General features: G+C 36.9%; 1 protein-coding gene and 1 non-coding gene across 3 annotated transcripts in view; both read left to right on the top strand.

Moving 5' to 3' along the window:
• Fbxo3 (F-box protein 3) overlaps positions 1-22,622 on the top strand; it is a 30,548-nt gene extending 7,926 nt beyond the window's left edge. The window contains exons 4-11 of one of the 2 annotated variants that reach the window (XM_027422347.2): positions 3,501-3,615; positions 7,249-7,453; positions 8,446-8,491; positions 11,673-11,757; positions 12,605-12,727; positions 15,140-15,255; positions 16,651-16,841; positions 21,519-22,622. In XM_027422347.2, the coding sequence (XP_027278148.1) occupies positions 3,501-3,615; positions 7,249-7,453; positions 8,446-8,491; positions 11,673-11,757; positions 12,605-12,727; positions 15,140-15,255; positions 16,651-16,841; positions 21,519-21,716 (1,079 nt within the window). In that variant the 3' untranslated portion in view covers positions 21,717-22,622. Of the gene's footprint in view, positions 1-3,500; positions 3,616-7,248; positions 7,454-8,445; positions 8,492-11,672; positions 11,758-12,604; positions 12,728-15,139; positions 15,256-16,650; positions 16,842-17,766; positions 21,063-21,518 lie in introns of those variants that run through there. The other variant, XM_027422349.2, reaches the window with a different exon arrangement.
• LOC113833237 lies at positions 1,100-1,236 on the top strand. Its single transcript, XR_003486645.1, has one exon.
• Positions 22,623-23,989: the final 1,367 nt, after the last annotated feature.

Here is a 23,989-nt window from a genome sequence, read left to right as displayed (position 1 = left end):
GGTTTCTCTATGTAGCCCTTGCTGTCCTGGTATTAGCTCTGTAGACCAGGCTGGCCTCAAACTCAGAGATCTATCTACCTCTGCCTCCCAAGTGCTGGGATTAAAGGTGTGCACCATACCTTTATGTAACACATAGAATACAAACATTAGCTTTTTCCTTATCCAACATGATACTGGCTTCTATTCTGCTTGGTTTCTTTTCTATCAAACTTTTGGTTTTTTACACTTTTGTGTGTGTGTGTGTGTGTGTGTGTGTGTACACTTAGTGAAAATCAGAGGTTGATGCCTTAGTTGTTTTCCACCCTATTTTTTTTTTTTTTTTTTTTTTTTTTTTTGAGACAGGGTCTCTCGATGAACCTGAAGCTCATTGATTTAACTATATCAACTGGTCAGTGAGCTATAGGGATATGCCTGTTTGTGTCTCTAAATTCTGGGATTGCAGTCATTCAGCACAGTGCCTGGCTTTTAAAAGGTGCTAAGGAATCTGAGTTTGAGTCCTCATTCTTGCAGAGCAAGGGCTTTCTTGACTGAGGTATCTCCCCAGTCCCTAATATATAGAGAGAGTAATTTAGATTTACAGAGAGTTCTGTATACTCAGTTTCTCTAGTATATTACACTGGAGGACATTTATCAGAACTAAAAATTCACATTTGATGTAGATTTCATCATTTGATTTAGATTTTGAAGGTATAGTTAAGGTTCCAAATTAATTGAATTTGAATGTTAATTAAAAGGAAAATGATCTTGAATGGGCCTACCTTAATCAAGTAAATTCTTAAAAGGATCTGGGCCTTTCAGAAGGCAGAGAGATTCTTAATATGTTTTTCCTGTTTACTTTGAGTAAGCAAATTGGTATGTTGAGGAGAAGGCTACAGAATAGAAAATGTTAGGGGACTCCTGGGCACTGAGGCCTCAGTGAAAAACTGCTGAATTCTGCAAATAACAAAGTGAGCTTAGAAGAGGATCTGAAGCAGAAGATGACTAAGATGAACTGGCACCTCAATTAACACCATGATTTCAACATTGTGATCTAAACAGAGGATCCATTTGAGTTGTGCTTGAACTTGTGATGCTTAGAAACAAATAATAAGGAAGTTTCTGGCTTGGTTTCCTAGGGGTTGGGCTCAGTGTACTCCACCTCCTCTCAGTTAAGTCTGTAGTAGAGAGGCAAGAGCACGTGTGTGGGAGAGGTGCTTACGAAAGGAGCCCTGCCTGGGCTGTCCTAGCCTCACATCTATTTGCAAAATAGGCAAACAAATGAGTAGTAATAGTTTTAAACTGCTAATACTTTTTTAAAAAAAACTCTGTCATTAAAAAATATATTTGGGGCTATGAGTTGTACTTCATTGCTTAGCCTGCTGCCCCCTTGCAGTGTACCTAAAACTTTAAGTGGAGAAAAAAAAATGTGTGTATACATATATGTGTGTGCACACACGTGTTTTACTTAGGTACATAAAAGTGATAACCTACATAGTGAATTTAACCTTTTGCTGTTATTATTACGAAAGTTCTCCATTAGTTTTATTAAAGCTGTTTGATTTAAAGTCTAACTCATGATCTGAATAGAGCCATCCTAGCTTTTTTTCCCAGTGTCTACAATAAGATGAGTCTCTTGGGTAGAATTTCTTTTAATTACTTCGGTGTTGAAATTGAAGCTGAGACCTAACACATTCTTTTTTTTTTTTTCCCCCTTCGGAGACAAGGTTTCCCTGTGTAGCCTTGACTGTCTTGAACTTGCTCTGTAGACCAGGCTGGCCTTAACTCAGACATACCTGCCTACCTGCCTCTGCCAACTGAGTGCTGGGGCTAAAGGTGTGTGTCACCACCGACTGGCAGCCTAACACATTCTAAGCCTGTGCTCTCTACCTCTGCACTGCATCCTTGAGTCCTTGTTCTTTACCTGGTCTGTCTTTTCATTAGATTATTTGGCTTAGTGATGTTAATTTGTTTACTAATACATTTGAACTTAACCATGTCATTTAAATATGTTCACTTTTTTGCAATCTTAATTATGTTTAATTTCTTTTCTTTCCCTTTGTATTTCCTTTATAGTGACCACAATATAGATTAAAATATGCAGTTTTGATGTATTGAAGTCTAATAGAATTTAGTGTTTACCACTTCCTGGACAGTGAAAGAGCTTTAGTTCTGATCATCTCCCTCCCCCTTTTATGGGAGGGTATTTGGGCTCCAGATCAGGTCCCTGTGCATGTTAGTCCATCACTGAGTCCGATAGTGTTATTTTGTGATTTTAATTTTTAGCATATTTCTTATCCTGAAAACCTGTGGCGAGGATCACAGTATGTGTCAACACTCCTTGCCTGCTCTTTAGTTCATTCTTGTTTTTATTTAGGCTTAGTTCTTCTGAGTGATTTTACAGCACTATTTGGGTCTTAGGATAATAATTTTTTCTTCTAGAGAGTACCTTCTACCTTTGCTGCAGATAGTCAGGGGGTTGGTCATATTAATGTGATCTAGGATTGATGCAATTGGAAAAACTGTGCTTTTCATATGTGAGGACTGGTTTGTTTCCAGTTCACTTTTTCTTAGGATTTGGCTTTCTATAACCTAGCCAAACCTAAACAAACAAACTGTGTTTGTTTATTTGAACAGGCCCTTTTCTCTTTAGTGGACTCTGGACACCACCCCCCTTTTAATCCATCAGTCCTATAGTATTGTCTAAAGCTGGGCTCATCATCTCTTTGACCACTTGTTTTAGAATTGGCAATTGCTTAAAAAAATCAAGGTGATTCTAGATGCCTAATTGACCTCTTGTGTTTTTGTTTGATTATTTTGTTTCTGTTTTTCCTTTTTCTTACTCTTAGGGTTACAGTCAATGTGCCACCATATCTGGCTACGTTGTGGGGTGTTGTTGGTAGTTGGTTATTTTATTTATTATGTTTCCATAGAATTTTGGACATAATCATTCAATAGTGAGAGATTTGATCCAATAACCTGAGGGGCTGTTGCTTGGAAGTGGGTCTCTTCTTGGTGTTTGTATTCCCCCCCCCCCCCCCGTTTGTGACAGCTAGAATGTAGGTCAAGTTTTCAAATGTGCATGCAAGAGTTCAACTTAGTGGCTTCTCACAGCATGAACCTACATCTACCTAATGTTCCATATTTCCCGTAAAGGGTCACATTGAAACTCTAGAAATGACATCAGCTGAGAGAACTTTCAAGATTGTTGTTTTTTAAAAAAGTATGAATATATTATGTTTGGAAAAGTGAGAAGGTTTTTGTTATAATATTAAAAAAACTAATTGTTCATTTCCTTGGTACTCCTCTCCATTTTACTTTGTGCTGGTGTTTTCCCTGTCAAGAGGAAACTAAAGACTTTGTTCAGTGTTTAAAATTAATTTCCAATTCACTGCCCTATATTTTAACAGTATATGTTGAACAGAATTCACTTGTTGTAAGATTGTTTCATGGGTTGGCAGCTGACCTACTAGATTGAAGTCTGATTGTGTGTACACACTTCTGTCTTTGGTGTACGTTTGCAGAAGGCGCACGTGAGGAAGACCTGGATGCTGTAGAAGCTCAGATTGGTTGCAAGCTCCCTGATGATTATCGATGTTCATACCGGATTCACAATGGGCAGAAGTTAGTGGTTCCAGGGTAAGTAATTCTCAGAAATGGACATTACTTTCTAGAATGAAAGTACATCTTATTCACTTTTCCTTAGTTGTGTGTGTATATATGAAAATGTGTGTTATATATATGAATGATATTATGGAAAAGGGGGATTCCCTCTTATAGCAATCCATTAGATAGTATCTATAGGTTAAATTAAATTCTATTAAAACAAATGTGTCTTATAAGAGAATTATCCCTACCAACACATTTTTTAAGAAGATTAAGATGAGATCTGGTTGGGGATGGGAGCTCTGGGACACAGGAGATGTGTGTGTGTGTGTGTGTGTGTGTGTGTGTGTATTTGTGAGTGTATGTAACCTGTTAAGAATGCTTGATGTGTTTACCCTGTTACAAGTTAGGCAAACTGGTTTAGGAACTTGATGCAAATTTTATCTACTATACTTGTGTATAAAAAAAAAACAGAAAAAGAAAAAAAAGGCATGATTTGTTCAGAGATGAATACACCAAACTAAGGAAAGAAGAGTTTTCATTGTAGGTTTTTGTTTTTTTTTTGGTGTTTGTTTATTTGTTTTTTGGTTTTTCCAGACAGGGTTTCTCTGTAGCTTTGGAGGCTGTCCTGGAACTAGCTCTTGTAGCCAGGCTGGTCTCGAACTCACTGAGATCCTCTTGTCTCTGCCTCCCGAGTGCTGGAATTAAAGATGTGAGCCACCACTGCCCAGCAGGTTTGGTTTTTGGGGTTTTTTGTTTGTTTGTTTGTTTGTTTGTTGTTGTTTATGAAAGAAGACCCTATAGTAGCCATCAAATTTGTTTACAGTTTTATAATTGATAAACTTTGTCTGTGTCTATTCCTTTTGTACTTTCAAGCTATTTCAATACTGTATTTGTAAAATACCAAGAGGGTAGGGAGAATGTTACATTGTTCTTCATGGAATCATGTTATTCCTCTGTGTGTGAGGAATTATGGGAAACTGTTAATGATTTCAAATCTGAATTGAGTATTCTCCAAGGGGATCCTACTGATAACACAAAGTAGTAGTCCTGAAATGAGATGTCAGGGATGAGTCATAAACAGGTCAGTTAGGGGGCTGGAGAGATGGCTCGGTACTTAAGGGTGAGTATTGCTCTTGCAGAGGCCCTGAGTTCCTAGCGCCCATACTGGGCAACTCAAAATGGCCAGTAATTCCAACTCCAGGGAGTCCCAATGCCTCTGGCATCTGCACTCATTCTCTCCTTCCCTCTCCTTTCTCTCTCTCTCTTTCTCTTTCTCTCTCTCTCTCTCTCTCTCTCTCTCTCTCTCTCTCTCTCACACACACACACACATACACACACTTTAAAATTATCAAAGTAAAAACCTTAAAGAAAGAAAAAGAAATAGACCAGTTAGGACTAGAGACACCTAAGTGATTGGCTCTGATTTTCTAATCTGTTTTCCTAGTGAATTGAAACCTGAAAAAGCTGAAATTTTTGTATTATTTTAAGAGAAAATAGAATTGAACTTTGTTAAGACTTGTCCATGCAGGACGTTGGTGGCGCACACCTTTAATCCCAGCACTCAGGAGGCAGGGGCAGAAGGATCTCTGTGAGTTCGAGACCAGCCTGGTCTATAAGAGCTACTTCCAGGACAGCCTCCAAAGCCACAGAGAAACTCTGTCTCAAAAAACCAAAAGAAAAAAGAAAAAAAAAATAGACTTGTCCAGAACTGACACAGTAGATAGCTCATGAATTTCAATACAGGGTTATTTATCATTGTGTCTGTCTACCCAAGAAATCAGACTTGGAGAAGACTTTTTAATCAGTGACTAGTTTTGTTGGCATTCATCATACACACACACACACACACACACACACACACACACACACACGAGAGAGAGAGAGAGACTTGGTTTACATTTGTTTCTGTCTAGTTTCATAGGATAAACTGAAAGTTGAATCAAGATAAAGATGTCAGAAAATTTATCCCTTTAGCATTAAATTAGCTATCAATATATGTGTGTGCATATATGAGCATATGTACATACATAAATAGCAGGTCACAGAGCACTAGTTCACTATATAATATAGTTTATTTTTTTAATTTTGTAGTAAATTTTTTTTTTCCCTGAAGCAGGGTTTCTCTGTGGCTTTGGAGGCTGTCCTGGAAGTAGCTCTTGTAGACAGACCATGCTGGTTTTGAACTCAGAGATCCGCCTGCCTCTGCCTCCCAAGTGCTGGGATTAAAGGCGTGTGCCACCACCACTCAGCTGTAGTAAAAGTCTTACTGTGTAGTCCATGTAAGCCTTGAACTCATTATCTTTTTCTCAGCCTTTGGAACAGTTGGATTTTAGTATATGCCATTTGCTGAGTGTTCTTTTTAGACAGGGTTATGCTTGCCTCTGCTGGCCAAGAATCTACTATATAGCCTGTTTCATCTTTCAGCTGCCTTTCTGCTTTAGTCTTAGTGTCTGGTCACAGGCATGAATCACCATTCCAAGTTCCTTAAAAGCAACAAAGTTATATTTCTTCTAAAAAGACTGGCATTTAGATACTTTAGACATTTAATTTTTAAATTTAAGAATATTCTGATTTAGAGTGAATTTGAGCCAGGCAGTGATAGTGCATGTCTTTAGTCCCAGGACTCAGGAGGGAGGCAGAGGCAGGCAGATCTCTGTGAGTTTGAGGCCAGCCTGATCTATAGTGTTGTAGGCTTTTTTTACTCTTTGTGGGGCCTGTCAATCAGCTCCCAAATAAATACACACAGAGACTTATTCTTTCTTATAAATGCCCGGCCTTAGCTTGGCTATTTTCTAGCAGCTTTTCTTACCTTAAATTATCACATCTTTTACCTCTGGGTTTTTATCTTTCTCTGTTTCTCTATAACTTTATTTACTTCTTTCTCCATGGCTTGCTATATAATTGTGTGGCTTGCCCTTGGGGTCTTCCTCTCCTCCTGTTTCTCATTCCTCGATCCTTTCTTCCCACATTTCACCTTCTATTTATTCTCTCCATCTGCCAGACCTACCTATCCTTTCTCCTGCCTCACTATTGGCTGTTAAGCTCTTTATTAGACCAATCAAGTGTTTTAGGCAGGCAAAGTAACAGCTTCACAGAGTTAAGCAAATGTAACATTAAAGAATGCAACACATTTTTGCATCATTAAACAAATGTTCCAAAGCATAAACAAATATAACATGATAATATTCTACAACATACAGAGTGATTTCTAGGACAGCCAGGACTATACACAGAGAAACCCTGTCTCAAAAAAAAAAAAAAAAAAAAAAAAAAAACCACAAGAAAAAGAAAAGAAAAAAAAGTGAATTTGATATATAGAAATTTTAGTGGTTTTGATATTCCTGATTTAAAATTTGTTTGCTAACCAATGCTTAGAAAATTACCAGCTTGGCATGATGACACACAATTCTAATGCCTATAATCTCAGTGCTCTGGAGGCTGAGGCAGGAGGATTATTTGAGGCCAGCATCAACTACATAGCAAGTACCAGACCAGTTTAGGGCTGCATAGCAAGACTCTGGTTTTGTTTGTTTGTTTTAAACAAAACAAAAAAGAAATTTGTCAGTGTGAAATTATTCACCAAAAAGGTGAAACACAAGCCCTGTGGCACTGTGTGTTTCTGTTGTTCTGCTGTTGATAGTTTTGAGTCTGTATTCTCCTCAGGTTGCTGGGAAGTATGGCACTGTCAAATCACTATCGCTCTGAAGATTTACTAGATGTTGATACTGCTGCCGGAGGATTTCAGCAGAGACAGGGATTGAAATACTGTCTCCCTTTAACCTTTTGCATACATACGGGCTTGAGTCAGTACATAGCTGTGGAGGCTGCAGAGGGCAGAAATAAAAACGAAGTGTTCTACCAATGTCCAGTAAGTAGGAAGTGTGTTTGATTATTGCTTTAACATGTGTTCTGACAATAATACAAATGTATGCATTGGATACATTCAGGGATATAAAATAGGATGGAACATCATACATTTTTAGCTAGAGAACTAATATCCTCACATGGTGATATAGAATACCAAAAGGAAGGTTTGCCATTGGATAAATAGTGCAAACTCAACATGTTTAGATGGAAAGTTGTAATTCACATTAAGGTATTTTAAGTATAAGAGAAACCAAGGAACTCATTATTGAAGTCTTTGATTGTAATGTATAAAATTATCTTTTAAACATTCTAGAATTGTTGAGGTCTCTTGACTGTGAATCCAAAGCCCTTTCTTCTAGTATAACAAGCTATTTATTTTATCACTTTAACTTGCTAATTATGTTCTTGAAGGATAGTTTCTTGTCTTCTGGTTGGAACTGACAGGTGTTGCTAAAATTCCTTCTCAAGGAGAGTGGTAAGACTCTCTACCTCTCTTCCTAAGGTCCCAATGGCAAATCCAGGCACGAGTCCACCAAAGTTCACTTTGGGGAAACAATAACAATATTTCATAGATGAGGGACTACTTTTAGACTTGAGGGTACCCCTCCATGGGTAAAGCATGTATGAGGACTTCCCCATAGCTGTATAAATGGAGCCTCAGCCCTAATCCTTCCCTACTTCTATATATACCAGGTGGTAGGTAGTAGCTGGCGACTCTGATCAGTAGAATCTTGTGCCCTTGCAGGCTCATCTGTGGAGATGGGGTGTAAACAATCAGAACAGCTGGGATGATCTTTTGCATGTGTGTGGGGGTGCAGCTGAACTCTCCAAGATGGTGATTGCTTGGCCAGGAAGACAATTACAAGGAGGAATATCTGATTATTGTTTAGAAAACTGAATTTGTTTTTAATCTGTTTTGCTTTGTTCTCAGAGAAGTAGGTAAGAAACAATAAGAATGTATTTGTATCAGTTTTGTTTCTGTTTTCCTCGTAGGACCAAATGGCTCGAAATCCTGCTGCTATTGACATGTTTATCATAGGTAAGAGAAACATAGAAAAGTATCTTTTCCCTTCTTTCTATTGGCTTAGGAAAGAAAATGAATTGGCAAAATGGAGTTACTTGAGCAGCTGGCAGCTTTATACTTGGATCTCTTAGTAATTCCTGGTTTAATAGGTTCTATGTTTATGTTTTCTCGTTGGGGCATCCCTTTTGTTTTCATTGTTTAGGAAAAAAAGCCATATCCTATTTAGTCTTAAGTTTTTAATTTTCTTTAGATAAATGATATAGGTCTTGTATTACCTTAACTGTTGCTGTGATAAGGATACCCTGACAGAGAGCAACTTGGAGAGCAAGGGGTTTATTTCATCTTACAGGTCATCATAGTCTGTCATTGGGGGAAGCCAGGGCAGGAACTCAAGGCAAGAACTGAAGCAGAGGCCATGGAGGAGTGCTGCTTGCTCTCTGGCTCACTCACAGGCTTATGCTTAGCTAGCTCTTTTATATATATATCTGCCCAGGAAATGGTGCTGTGTACATAGGCTAGGTTCTCCTTCATCAATTAATAATAGGACAATCCCTCACATACCAATCTGATGTGCACACTCCCTCAATTGAGACGCAGGTGACTCTAGGTCAACAATCCTCAGCCCTCCTAATACTGCAACCCTTAAAAACAGTTCCTCATGTTATGGTGACTCCCCCAACCATAAAATTATTTTGTTGCTACTTCATAACTGTTATTTTGCTACTGTCTTGAATCATAATGTAAATACCTGATATGTAGGATGGTCTTAGGCAGCTCCTGTGAAAGGGTCCTTTGACCTCAAAGGGGTCATGACCCACAGATTGAGTACTGCTGCTCTAGACTGTGTCAAGTTGATAGTTACAGCTAAGTAGGATAATTTCTATAACATATCGGTGAACTTTCCCCTGAGCATATGAATATATAATTGGAGGTACAGTTATTTAAAATGATTATATTTTTTTCTCATTTGCTGCTAATTAACAAGTTACAGTAGAAACATGAGAGCATCATTCTTCAAGATGAGTGTAAATTGTAGGCTTCACACACCCCTTGGTACTTGTTTTCCTTGGCTATGAAGGTATTGCTTACTAATTTGGGGGAATTCTTTAGTTTAGATTTAAGTGCAGCTCACCTTTTGCTGGTTGTTCGGTCTCGTCCTGCTGAGACCCTGCTCACTAGCAGAAGCTTCCTGTATACTAAGTCTGCTTTATAAGGGGATTTCTGACATAAACATATCCCTTATGTATTCATAGTAGAAAAGATGCTGAGGGATTGCTCAGTGATAGACTACATGCCTGGCATGTGCAAGGCCCCAGTTTCAGTCAATCCCCAGCACTAAGTAAATAAATAAATGTTGGCATTTAATTTCATCTTCTAATTGGAACCTAGAACAGCAAACAAGTATCTGTTTTATTTCATACGGTGACATGGTCCAAGTTTGTGATATACTTCACAGTATCTAAAAAGATCTTACTCTTAACCCAAGTTATGCAAGCTTTTAAATTTAGGCCTTAGCTTTCAACTCATTTTGACTTCTACAGTGTCCTGTTTCTAAGCTAAACACTATCAGGAAGTGTGCTTATGCTCATTATCTTCATTGGCATTTTGGTATAGCATATTGTCAGAGATGACTGTCACAGCTCTAGCCCAGCAGTGCTGATAAATTTGTAAATTAAAGACTTCCTGGTCAATAAGGAAAGTTCCTGTTAGGTTCTGAATTTCTTTCATTTCCATGTTTGTCTGCTTTGAAACTGAATAAACCACCCTTGCAACAAATATGAAAGTCTGATAATTAAAAATACAATCAGTGATGTAAATTGAACATCTGATACTCAGTTAAGAACCAGGTTAATTGAAACCAGATTACAAAAAAATGCAGTGAATAGGGCTGGAGAGATGCCTCAGAAGTTAAGAGCACTGGCTGCTCTTCCAGAGGTCCTAATTCAAATCCCAGCAACTACATGGTGGCTCACAACCATCTATAATAGGATCTGATGCCTTCTTCTGGCCTACATTGAATATATGTAGGCAGAACACTGTATACATAAAAAATAATCTTTAAAAAATATTCAGTAAACAGCATTAAGTACTATATATTGAAGGCACTAAGTTGTACTTAGTTGATGTTTGAAAATCACATTGTATTACATAGAATGTTTAAACTTAATTCATATAAACACTTGTCATGAATTCTTTTAATATAACATAGACAAATAGTATGGACTGGGCTGATGTAATAAAAATGTTTTCTGCTTTGAGTTGGTCACTGAGCATATGGAGGACCACTGTGCAACTGAATCTATAGTAGTGAGCATCTTGATGACTTTGGTATTGACCTAATGCTGAGAATTCCACAAAGTCATATCTCTGGAAGCTGTTTAGAGTGAGCCTGGCTTGTGCCAGGATTTTGAGTATATATTAGGATGTGTCTAAGATGAACCCTGATCATTGAGAGGAGGTGTCTGATAACCTTTCTTAATGCTTTTTTCCTAAATGTAACTATTTCTTTTGTTCTATATGCTTTAGAAATTAATAGACAAATTGGCTTTGGTATGGTGATAAAAACTATTATCTTGAGTATAAAACAAAAAACAACATAGGTGAAAATAGCTGTAGAATTCCCTAACAAGAATTGGGCAGGGGCCATGGATAGTGCTAGTAGAGAACACAAAGGACATAATGTAGATAGAATTGAGAACAGAAGGACTGGATTGATGACTCATTTGGGTAAAAGGACTTAATGTGAAAGCATAAGGATCTGAGTTCAAGTCCCAGTACCCATGTGAAAGCTGGGTGTGCCCATGCCTGTAATCCCAGCATTTTATAGAGCAGAGACAGGAGGATTGCTGGGCCTTGCTGGATGCTAGTTTAGCTCCAGATTCAATGAAAGGCCCTGTCTCAAAGGAATGAGGTGGAGAGTGATGAAGCAGGGATGTGATATCCTCTGTCCTTTGCATGTGTGTGCACAAGTGCATACAGAGGCACTTACTAGGCATACACCACACTTACAATAAGAATTGGAAAAAGAGAAAAAAAGAATTGTCTAAAGAAATTGTACTAATAAAGTACTAGTAGAATTATACCTATAAATATTTCTAGTTTTGGTATCATACCTTAAATATAGTGAAATTATAGTTGGTTGTTTCTTCTATAGTTTTTTTCCCATTTGCTCATTTTCCCCCTTCTTGGTTTATAGGTGCTACCTTTACTGACTGGTTTACATCCTACGTCAACAATGTTGTATCAGGTGGTTTCCCCATCATCAGAGACCAGATTTTCAGGTATTTTAGTTGAGGCTTTTGGGATTGAAACTACTATAAATCAGAAAAGGCTAACTATTGCAGATATCTATCATGAGATTAGATTTCTCTGAAAGGTTAAGAAATGAACTTCACTGTCCTAAATCTGACTATTTCATTCTCACACCAAAGCCAAACATCCAAACATTTAATCAGTCCATATTTTTCTTGTCTTGAAAAATCAAGAGGAAAAAACCAAATGTGTTTTAGTAGCCTGTCAGTAGCTATATAATTTCTCTTTGAAAAACAAAAAGTTAGTTAATTAATGGGTTTATTATGAACACCAAGTAAACAACTAACTCATAGCAAACATTTATTATCTCTAACTGGGACATTCAAATGTTAGCAGTTAGTATTAGAGGTGGTTACAGGTAATACTAGTTCATAGTAACCTTCATGGCAGAAACAGTAGGTTAAGTATATGTCATGGGCTTCTCCACTAGAGGCAGGAATTACTAATTATGCATAAGAGGCTCAAGATATTTACATTGCCCATATTTTCATTGCCATATTCACTATTTAATGAGTATGGTCAGAAGTCTTCCAAATTTTTATAGCACTGAGAACCAAGAGAAGCCCTTGTTAGTTTCTAAACTGATTACTGATCCATGGTTTGAATCCATGACCATGGATCTTTGATTGCTGTCTATACTAAATCAGAATCACCAAGGTTTTCCAACATTATGAAATTCAAGTTCAACAGGATTGTATCAATATAACTTAAAGTTTTAATTGTAAAGTATAAGGAAGTTATTGTACATGATATCTTTAAGCCATTTAAGAATTGAAGCTAGTTGATTTAAACATGTTTAATTTCCTTCCTTGCTAGATACATTCATGACCCAGAGTGTGTAGCAACAACTGGAGATATTACAGTTTCAGTGTCCACATCATTTCTGCCAGAACTCAGCTCTGTACACCCACCACACTATTTCTTCACATATCGAATCAGGTGAGAATTTTAAATGGGACTGTTGTGGTTGTCAGTTTGTTTCTATGACAAAATAGCTAAGCAGTTAACTGATGAAAGGGGTTTATTTGGCTCAGGGTTTCAGAGGCTTCAGTCCATGGCCATTTGGCTCTATCATTTCTGGATCAGAGTGTGATTTGGCAGAGTATCATAGAAGTGTAGAATAATGTCACAGAGTAAAGCTGTTCACTTTGTAGTGACCAGTAAGCAGAGAAAAAAATAAAACAAAACAAAAACAAGCTAGTCTTCAACACGTGAGTCCTTGGTACCATTTTATATCTGAACCATAAGATTCGACTTTCACTGCTGGGCAGTGGTGGCACATGCCTTTAATCCCAGCACTTAGGAGGCAGAGACAGGTGGATCTCTGTCTGAGGCCAGTCTGGTCTACAGAATGTGTTTCAGGGCTACACAGAGAGACCCTGTCTTGGAAAAAAAACAAAAACAAAAACAAAAAACAACCAAGACTCACCTCTCAGTTAAAGTGCAGATATCCTATGGCTGTTTCACTTTTGCCTCTTTTTGGACATGGTCTGTAAAATGACTTTTAGGGGGGTTCTGTTGTTGTTGTTGTTGTTCTGTTTTATGGTCCTATGAATAAAATCAAGAACCTTCTACATGTTTGGCAAGTACTCTGTCACTGAGCTGCAATCCCCAGCCATAAAGTACATTTAAGAATTATTTTTTATTTATTTTTAAAATTGTATTTTTTTTTTGTGGGTATGTGTTTGCTTGCATATGTGTGGGTTCATGTGTATGTGGAAGCCTACAGTTGATAGAAGGAGTCTTCCTCTATCATACTCACCTTAATTTTTGAAGCAGGTCTTGTAGTTAACTTAGAGCTTGCCAATATAACTAGACTAGCAATCCTTGTTTTGGGGATACCATCTCTGCCTCCTGTGCAGGCAGCCACACCTACCCAGAAGGTTCTAGGGCTTCAAGCACCAGTCCTTATGTTTGTGCCCAATGAGCCATCTCCCTAGCTCTAAAGTATACCTAAATTTTTAGTTACATTTTAAATTTATTGTATGTATGTGTGTGGGGTCTCCAGAGATTAGCTTGTGGGAGTTGGTTCTTTGCTGTCCTGTGGTCCTGGGAATGCTACTCAACTTGTTAGGTTTGGCAGGAAATGCCTTTATCCATTGAGCCATCTTGCCATCCTGCTAAAGCACATTTTGAAAAAATGTTTCTTGCTGAAGTTTGCAAAAAAAGTTAGTCAATTTTCAACAATATAGTGCTCACAAAGAAGTTTGACAAACTATGTTTTTTTTTTTTTTTTTTTTTTTGCATGTGTCCTGAGTATGAATTATTGTTTCAGATACTGTGGGAACTGGACCACTGAGTTCTAATTGTCAAAGCTCTTTTTTAGATTTATAATGTAATCTAGAAGCTATCACCTTGCCAAACAGAAAACCATGCATTTAAAATTTCATGTGGCCTGTCTATATTCAATTTTAAATTGCAGTAAATATTTATGGAGTTCTTCATAGTATTAATGTTTGATTTGATTAAATATAAAAACAAATGCTTTAATTCCCTGTACTTAGAAATATTCTGTACTTAGGCAGAAAGATAACCTGTTGCTACAAGTATAGTCTAGATGGGTTTTTTATTTGTTTTGGTTTTTCGATTCAAGGTTTCTCTCTACTACTTTGGAGCCTGTCCTGGAACTTGCTCTGTAGACCAGACCGGCCTCGAACTCACAGAGATCCACCAGCCTCTGCCTCACAAGTGCTGGGATCAAAGGCGTGTATCACCAACACCTGGAATAGATGTTTGTTTTTATTTAGTTCCTACTTAGAATTAAGGCTTGCTTAAAATAGAAACACCTTTGTATTTTACTTGATGTAAAAATTAGAGGCAGATTCCTAGAGAAAGAGGAAATGATAGTGTCTAGAAACAGAGTTGAATATAAATCCAGTAACTTGAGACTTAGTAATTTGAGCTTTTTAGAAGCTAATGAGGGGGAAAAAAAAGAATTGTGTTGCATAGGTTTGTATGAGTAAATGACTGAGTTCTTCAGAAGTTTTTCATGGCACTGTATCTAAAAATGTCTGCCAAATGGAATTTTATCTGAGCAGCCAAAGATGGTTGCAACCACATTGTTTGCATGTATTTTTGCCACTGCTTCTATTGTTGGTTCTTAATGAATAATAGGTGAATAAATTGAGTTGAAAGCATTTCCATGGGGAGAATTAACCAGGTTAAAGCAATGTCTTTGAGAATGTATAGCTAACATGGACTTTGAGCTAGATTAATTAATTAATTAGTCCAATTGAAAGTCTCCATTGGAATTAACTCAAATGTTATAGTATTACAAAAAAAAAAAAAAAAAAAAAAAAAAAAAAAAAAAAAAAAGTAAAACGAATGCATCTGTCCTGCTCCTTTCTCCAGGATTGAAATGTCAAGGGATGCCCTTCCGGAGAAGGCCTGTCAGTTGGATAGTCGCTACTGGAGGATAACGAATGCTAAAGGGGATGTGGAAGAAGTTCAAGGACCTGGAGTAGTTGGTATGTCACCCAAGATTTACATTTCTCTGTCAGTTGCTTCAAAGAAAGTTTAGACTGTGTACCCATAAATGTAATTTGTGGAGGTCATTAGCTTATCATTTTAGTCCCTGAAATGTCAGCTTTTCTAAAACCATAGCAAATTCAATTATACAGGGACTGATCTCCCTTTCTGTGGATCATCTAGGGTTCCTTGATTGTTATTCTTGTGTTCTTTATTTTTTTAAAAAAATATTATTATATTCTATGAGTTAGGTGGCACAGGACAGTAAGAAAATAAATTTCACATTGGTAATCTTTATAAAATTTGGAGGTGGATGTTGAAGTTAATAGCACAGATTTAATTTTCATTGTTATTATTGATGCTGTTCTTCCGGAAGACCCAAGTTCAGTTCCTGGCATCCACATTAGGTAGTTCACAACCACATATAATTCCAGCTCCAGGGAATACAATACCTTCTGGCCTCTGTGAGCACTTATACTCATGTGCACATATGCACATGTATATACATAAATAATTATAATTTACAGTTTTTACTTAAGTGTTTATTTTTGGAGACAGGGTTTTACTATGGCTCTTGCTGGCCTGGAACTCTGTAGAACAGGCTGGACTTGAAATTACAGGTATCCACCTGCATCTGCCTCCTGAATTCTGGGATTAAAGATGTATGTCACCACATCTGGCTGAAATATAAAATAAATCTTAAAAAGAGAAAATCTAGTACTAAGGAATTATATTACAGCTTTTGCCAGTTGTTGGTGTGAAGACCCTCCTCAGTAACTGACGTTTATCCAGACTGAACATTAGGGATTCACCTTGCAACCTTATGTTTTAGTCTCTCGAAACTATAAGAATTAGATTGTCTTTCTGTTTGTTTGAGCTACTGTCTTAACTGTGACACTTTTCTGTTTGTGTTTTAAAGATTATGTCAACTTTGAAAAAAAATGTGTGTCTTTTAAATTTTGTTTTACTAGATATTCCCCACCTGCTACCTTGTAGAGAATTTAGGGAATAAAAAAACAAAAAACCAAAACCAAAACAAAACAAAACAAAAAAACTGTTAAGGGCTGGTAATATGATTCTTCAGACAAAGGCGAGTTCCACCAAACTTGATGACCTGAGTTCCATCCCTGGGATCCACAAGATGGAAGGGAAACAATTCCCATAAGTTGTCCTTTGCCCTCCATATGTAAAAAGTACTCAGCCCCCAAAAAATACCAAGAGAACTTTAACCCTCATGATCTCATCACTGCCATACTTCGTTGTATATACTTTTGGAGTTTTTCCTAATTGTGCAGTTTACTTTCAAACTACTTATATGGCATCTTGAGAACATGTTTACTTTAAAGAAGAAGTGAATTTTATAATTTGGTTTATTGTTACTATTTTCTATGCAGGTGAATTTCCAATTATCAGCCCAGGTCGGATATACGAATACACAAGCTGCACCACATTTTCTACAACATCAGGCTATATGGAAGGGTATTATACCTTCCATTTTCTGTACTTTAAGGACAAGGTCTTTAATGTTGCCATCCCCCGATTCCACATGGCATGTCCAACATTCAGGGTGTCTATAGCCCGATTGGTAAGTTAAATTTTTTCTAGTGCTGGATTACAGGACTTTGTATTCTAAGGACCATCTTTGTTTAGGTAGATGAGTGGTTTATAAATGATGTTCCAAAAAGTTAGGGTTATATTAATATATGAAAGGAGATGAACAATAAGTTCATTTTAGTTCCTCCTTACTTTTCAGCCAGAGAAACTACTTATTGTTTCTCAGATTAGACTTTTCTACTGCTCCCAACAGTAGCTATGTGGCCTGCATATGTTAGAAGATGTGAAAGGACCAAGCAAGACCCATTAAATTTGACTTTTGTCATTAAAAATGGAAAACAATTTCCTACAGTATTTTTACTAAGATTCCCAATTTAATACAGTAAACTAGTATTCTATAGAGAACTTTACAGAGGATTTATTGGTTATAAATATACTTTTTGCCATCTCCTGTGATTATTTTTCAAGCCAACCAGGCATATTTTACAAATCTCATTCTTAAGGTTACTTTGTGATAAGTACAGCAATAACCCTAATTTATGGACTGTAAAATGATTAAGCAAAGTGTATGAAGTCCTGCGTTACATACTGGGAATAGTATATTCAGAATTCACCTGAGTTGTAGACATTGGGTGCTTAGAAAATGCCCTCCTAGCTCCTGGAATGGGTGGGTTTGAGAGAATTCTAGAAAAAATGGACAAGCCACTAACTTTGCTGAAAGAGAATCCATTCTCTTTCAGTATAAAGGACCCATACTAGTCCAGATTTATAAGTAAAGTTTTAGCTTTCTTCTCAATGGGAGAATGCTAGAAACTCTTCCAGTATGGAGAATTTGCTACTCCCTGTAATAGACTTCCATTTTCTTTCTTGGGTGAAGGAGATGAGAAGAAGGGCTTGAGATAGAGTATCATTATGTAGCCCAGACTGTCCTCAAACTCACTGTTTTCTTGCCTCAGCCTCCCAAGTGCTAGATGTGTTGTCACCATGCCTACACCAAACCAGACTTCCATTTATATGAGCTTGGCACCATCTTATCCTTAAATGGTTGATATTCATCAGTGAAGCTGTCTGGGACTGGAATTTGCTTTGTGGGGAAATTTTAAAACATGGACTTAATTTCTTTAATATACATATTTTCTATTTCTTCTTGTTTCAGTTTTGGTAATTTGTGCCTTCAAGGAATTTTTTTTTCATCTGAATGTTGAATTTATTGGCACAAGGTTATTCACAATATTCCCTTAATATACTTCTAATGACTATAAGAGATGTAGTCAAATACCCTCTTTTATTATTAATATTGGTGATTTATATCCTTTTTTAATCACATCATTTTTATTGATCATTCAAAAAGGAACAACATTTAGTTTTGATGGATTTTCTGTACTGTTTGTTTTTTTTTCTATCCCAGTGATTGGTGCAGTTGTCTTTGTTTCTCCTACTTTGGGTTTAATTCATTTTTAATGTAGCTTTTAAAAGTAGAAGTTTAGATAATTGATTGTAGACCTTTCCTGTTTCTAACCACTGTGTTAGCTGTATTGTACAAATTTTGATGTTATATTTTAGTTAATATTTAGTTCAAAATATTCTCAGATATCCCTTGTAACTTTGACTTATGATTGCATGGAAAAATGTTAATTTTCAAGTATTTGGAAATTCTTCAGTTGTCTTTTGCTTATTGGTTCCTGTTACTGTAGTTGGAGAAGTTACTGTGTATTGCTAATATTTTTTAGTGTTTCATGGCCCAAGATTATGTGAAGAATTTCTATATCTTGGTAAATGACCTTTGTGTATTTGAAAAGAATGTATATTCTGCCATGTGAGAATTTATTCTTTAAAAGACAGGCTAAGCTGGTTGATTGTTTGACAGTGTTTGTCAAGTCATCTGTATATTTCTTGCTTCAGCCATTGAAAGAGATTATTGTTGAAATATTCAGTTAATGTTAAGGCTTTGTCCAATTCTTGCTTCATTCTTGTCAGATTTGCCTCATGCATTTTGAAGTTTATAATTGTGTGCCAGTGCTTAGGATTGCTGTCTGTTTATGGAAGTAGTTCTTTGATTGTCATCTCCAATAACACTCCTGTCCTAAAGTTACAAACATTGAGATACGTTTGGACAGGCAGTCAAGCTGGGTCAGCTTGATCCTTTTGTTGCTTGTTTTTAATATTTGTTTCAGTATATATAAGTATGGGTTTTACTTAAGGACAGTGGTTCTCAAGCCTTTGGATCTCATCACCTCCTTAGATGTATAAAAATCATTGATGACTCTTAAGAACTCATTTACATGGTTGTGTCAGTATTTGCTATATTAGAAATTAAAAGAAAACATTTATAATAGTATCAGTTTCTTTTAAAATTACAATAAATAAAACCTTTACATGTTCAACCCTCTCAACTGTATTTATTTAGAGTTGTAGTTTCTGCTTAACAACAAGAAAAAGTAGTTGACCTGCTTTATAGAAAATGTTTTCCTCAAAGATAGTCAATAGAAAGAAAAGAGATTCGTGATTTATTTTAATCAACATAAAAAAAGATAGTGGGGTTGTATTTTTTTACCTTATTTCTGTTATCTTCCTTGATATGGAAATTGAATTGTGTTTTGCTTTTTTTGTCCTCCACCAGTTTGATTAATTACGAGGCTTTATAATTTCTTTTCCTTTATACTTACCACTGTAAATACACATTGTGTAGTTGAATAATGTCCCTGTGTGGGGTATTTATTGTGCTTGAGGGCACTATGAACATTCCTCATGGCTTCCTTATGTTCATTCCCCTCTGTTCCTCTCTTACGTGCTATTTGTATAGTAGACTTTCATCTGAGCATTTCTCTCTCGAGCCACATTTGATTCCTTTAACAGTTCTTGTTTTCTTCATTAATACTACCTGATGATCATGTTTTAGAATTTCCAAAGCCTTCCCCATCCCTCCTTTTGTACCTACTACAGAATTTTGAAATCTTCATTCCTTAGATTTAAAAGATAATCTTAAAAATAATGAAATGCCACATGAGTCACATTTGTGCATATTTTCTGATTGTTATTGTTGTGTTATAATAAATCCTAAATGCCACAATTCTTTCTCCTACATTTTCATTTGCTCGATCATGTGTCTGAATATTGTAGTAAACAATATAATCAAAAGCCCTGCCTTGGATTTTATATATTCTAATTGGAAGAAACAAACTAACATGTGCTCTGTGCCAAGTAACAAGTGTGGTGGAGAAAAATCAGGGGATAAGAGGAGTACCCTGTTGGGATCTAGTATAAATATGTGTCAGGAAAGGCCTTGATGACATGTAGAGATATAAAAGGAGTGAAGGGAACCAAGTAGATTCAGCCAAAGAAGCACTTGGTGTCAGGGTTCTTAGGTGGGCTTAGCATGTTTGACCCAAGAAGGCTTGAGTTCAGAGAACTAGGGAGATAGCAATTAAAAACAAGATTGGAGTAGCCAGTCTAGGCTAATGAGAGCCTGTCTTTAAAAAGGGAGGAAGGGGGAGAGCAGTGCTAATAATGCCATAAAACCATAAAAGTCATGGTAGAAGGATTTTTGCTGACATCATGTGCTGTTTCTCAGTATTCAGATTACCAGCTGAGCCCTGGCTGTTCAAATTCTGGCCAATATAACAATAATCGAGTCTTCAGATGGTATAAGAGAAAATTGGCAGCTAAGTTAAATCCATGACTTGATTAGGGATGCCTGCTTAAGCAGAATGGCATTCCAAGAGATATTCTGACACTGTGTTCATCATCACTCCTGTTGCAGAGCCTTCAAGTCTCCCTTTTCCTGCAGCGTTGACTGATCTTAGAACTGTACCTCTCTAGGCAATCAGCAAAGTGGCACTGGCTGAGGCTAAGTTAGAAAAGGGCCATCACTGCTTTTAGCTTAGTTCTCTTTTTCCCCCCGGAACGTGTGCCTTTGGTGTCATGAGACCTAGTGTGAGAAGTTCAGTTCCTATGAAGCAGCCATGCTGGAGAAGGCATGTAGAGATCCAACTTCAAGGTGGAAGGAGGTGCCCACTTCAGGCTCCAGATACTTGGATCACCCCAGTCCAAGTGCCAGACATGTGAGTGAAGAAGTCCTTGAGGTTGACGCTTGGTTCTAGTCACCATTCAACTGTAGCAGCATGAGAGACTTGAAGTCAGAAGTGTTCCATTGAGTGCTTCCCATTACCCAACCACAGGAACTGGGAGATAATGAGTGACTGTTGTTGTTATAAGCAACTGAAAAAATAAAAATTCTCCTTTTTCAAAAGTAGAGGCTACTGATCTTTAAAATGATGTGTCTTTGGAACTCAATAAAAAATCGTATAAGAACAGTGTAAAAATTAGCAGTAGAGGTTGTATCTGATTAATATTTTCATGTCTTTTGTTCCTGTAAGCACATTTATAAAGAATAAACACATCCTATAAGTTCATTAAAACTTTATTGTGACTTATTTAGGAATAGTATACCTGCCTCCATGTATGAATTACCAACTACTATATGAAGAACAAGTACTGTCTTAGTGAAGTGTATTTACCATTAAAACCATATTGAGCATTATTTAACATGTGGTACAGAATACAGTCTAGAGTCTTGCATTATGTGATTGTACTTTTCAGGTTTGTAAAAACTTGTGCCTAGCATGCCTAGTTATTTATTTTCTAGGCTATAGAATTATTATAAGAAATGAAGGACATTCTTCTCATCAAACGATTTTTCTCTTTTAAGGAAATGGGTCCTGATGAATATGAAGAGATGGAAGAGGAAGCTGAGGAAGAAGAAGAAAATGATGACTCAGCAGACATGGACGAATCAGATGAATCAGATGAGGATGAGAATGAATCAGATGAGGGTCAAGGAGAGGAGAGACAGAGGAGGGTCTTTGATGTTCCCATCCGCAGACGCCGCTGTTCGCGTCTATTTTAGCTGCTGCTGAAGGAAGCTCTGGGATGATTCTATCCTGTTAAATAGATCTGTCAATAATGTAAATAATTGTGCTCAGCATATAGCAGAACTAGCATGAGATATTGTTCCAGACCTAGCTTCTACATGACACTACATCAGGAGTTGGATTGCTTTGGTTTGTTTTGTGGTTGTAGGTAGAGGAAGAAATGGGAATATTTTGTTTTCTCTTCCAGGAGTCAGTGGAAGAGCAGTTCTATAGTTAAAGAACAGATGTTTCTTTGTTTAAAAATATTTTCTACTTAAAAAAACAAAAAACACAGAAGTAAAGGAAAAATTGTTTTGGATGAGGATTTTACATGTAGCAAAAATATACAAACAAGGGTAAAAAGAAACTATCTGAGGACTGTGAAAAGACCCATTTTTAGTTGTTTAGAAACTAACAAAATTTTTAATTACCTTAATCCACTTCATGGTTGTTAGTATTTTATACTCACAGAGAACTAATTGATTAACTTGAATGGGAATAGTTTGCCCTCTCTTGACAATCTGTCCTTGAATTTAGTCTTTGTTGTACAAACCCTGAGTTAACTTTAATGTCATCAACATGATAATTTTGGACTTTAAAAGTTAACGTTCTCACGCTATGACCTTTCTCACGTTATTTCCAGACTCATCATTTTAAATGTAGTTTGTAAAAGAATGTAGAGTGTTGTTAAAGACTCCTCACAATGTCTTCTAGAGTCTACATTTGTAAATACGCTTTCTGCTTTGTTCCTTTATATACATTTGTCTAACTGTGGTAAGTGATCAGAATTTTATGTTAGGGTTAAGGATATTTTCCTGAAACATGATTTTTTTTTGTAATTATATAATTGAGAGTTTGGAATGAAATCCTTCAAGTGTCAAAAACTCATATTTTAAAAATGATTTTGTCTAAGTGCCTATTTCCCAAAATCTAGTATTAAGCCTTTATTCTTAAGATAGAAGATGGCAAGTGTACTTGCTGGCTTGCAGCCAGAGTGTAGTAAGTCTGTTCTGAATTGTCTGCTGGTTTTGCTTATGCTTTTATTCTCCATCAGTTTTCCTCTAAACAGTTCTCTCATGAAGAAAATCTAGGAAAGAGCCATTTCAAGGCTAAGTGCATGCTCTTAGGGACCATGAACAAACTTGCCATTTTACGATGACAGATCAGAATATTCTAAGTCATTTTCCTACTTATTTTCCATAAAACAGTACAATCACATAGTGTTTCAACAAGAGAAGCCAACAGTAGCCTCATCTTGTGTATACCACATATGTGCTTGGTTAAATCTCACGTTTTTTTTGTTATGGTCCCAAAGCATACAAGATGTTGACAGTAAGTTGTCATCAGGTGACTGACCCAGAAATGAAATGAAAAGTGATCAAAGACTATAGAGGGGGAGAAAAGTCACGTAAGTCACTGATGGCTATTACTTAAGTCGGCCATTCCACCATAGCTATACCCTCAAAGAATAAGAACAAATGTGACATAAGCTGTTGGAGCATCTGCTTCATTGAAGGCAGTAAGTTAGAATAATTCAAGAAAGGTCAACATCAGATCTGGAGAACCTTGTAATGACCTGACAACACAAATGCATCCTCAACACCAGGGATGACCGCTGCCAAAGCAGGGTTTGTCCACAACATTGAGAAGACTGTAACTGACCAGGATGTCGGAGTTACTGAGAGCTCTGGGTGGTCTAAAATGATTGTTAGAAAATGAAAGTGAGTGATGAACCTGCAAACTTGGGTGTGAAGGTAGCTGACTAAGTTTTAGAAGCTAGAAAAGCCGATTGTGAAGGGCAGTTACTGCCAGAGAACAAACCTCTTCCATCTAGGTTTGTAGAAAATGCATTCTCGTGTTTGCACAGTGACAAAATCACCTGGCAGTGCAGTCACCTGATGACTCAGTTCTTGGACTGTGTCCCCGTCATTAAGTGATAACTGTTACCAAACTGCCAAATACTGTTTGGACTATACCTTTTTAAAAATGGTTAATTATTTTCATTTAGATTTCCATATTTTATTTTTTGAGACAGAGTTTCTCTGTTTAGTCCTGGCTGTCCTGGAACTTGCTCTGTAGACCAGGCTGGCCTTGAACTCACAAGAAATCTGCCTTCCTCTGCCTTTCCAATACTGGGATTAAAGGCATGTGCACCACTGCCCCAGCAACAAAATACCTTTGATTGTAATTTACAGTAGAAAAAGCCAGGCTGATAACTCATACATGTAATTCCAATTTGAGAGGCTGATTGAAGTAGGAGGATCATATT

Source organism: Cricetulus griseus, chromosome 6, assembly GCF_003668045.3.
Source record: "Cricetulus griseus strain 17A/GY chromosome 6, alternate assembly CriGri-PICRH-1.0, whole genome shotgun sequence".
Taxonomy (NCBI): domain Eukaryota; kingdom Metazoa; phylum Chordata; class Mammalia; order Rodentia; family Cricetidae; genus Cricetulus; species Cricetulus griseus.
Note: the sequence above shows the minus strand (reverse complement) of the source record. Positions and strands in the feature narration are given on the sequence as shown.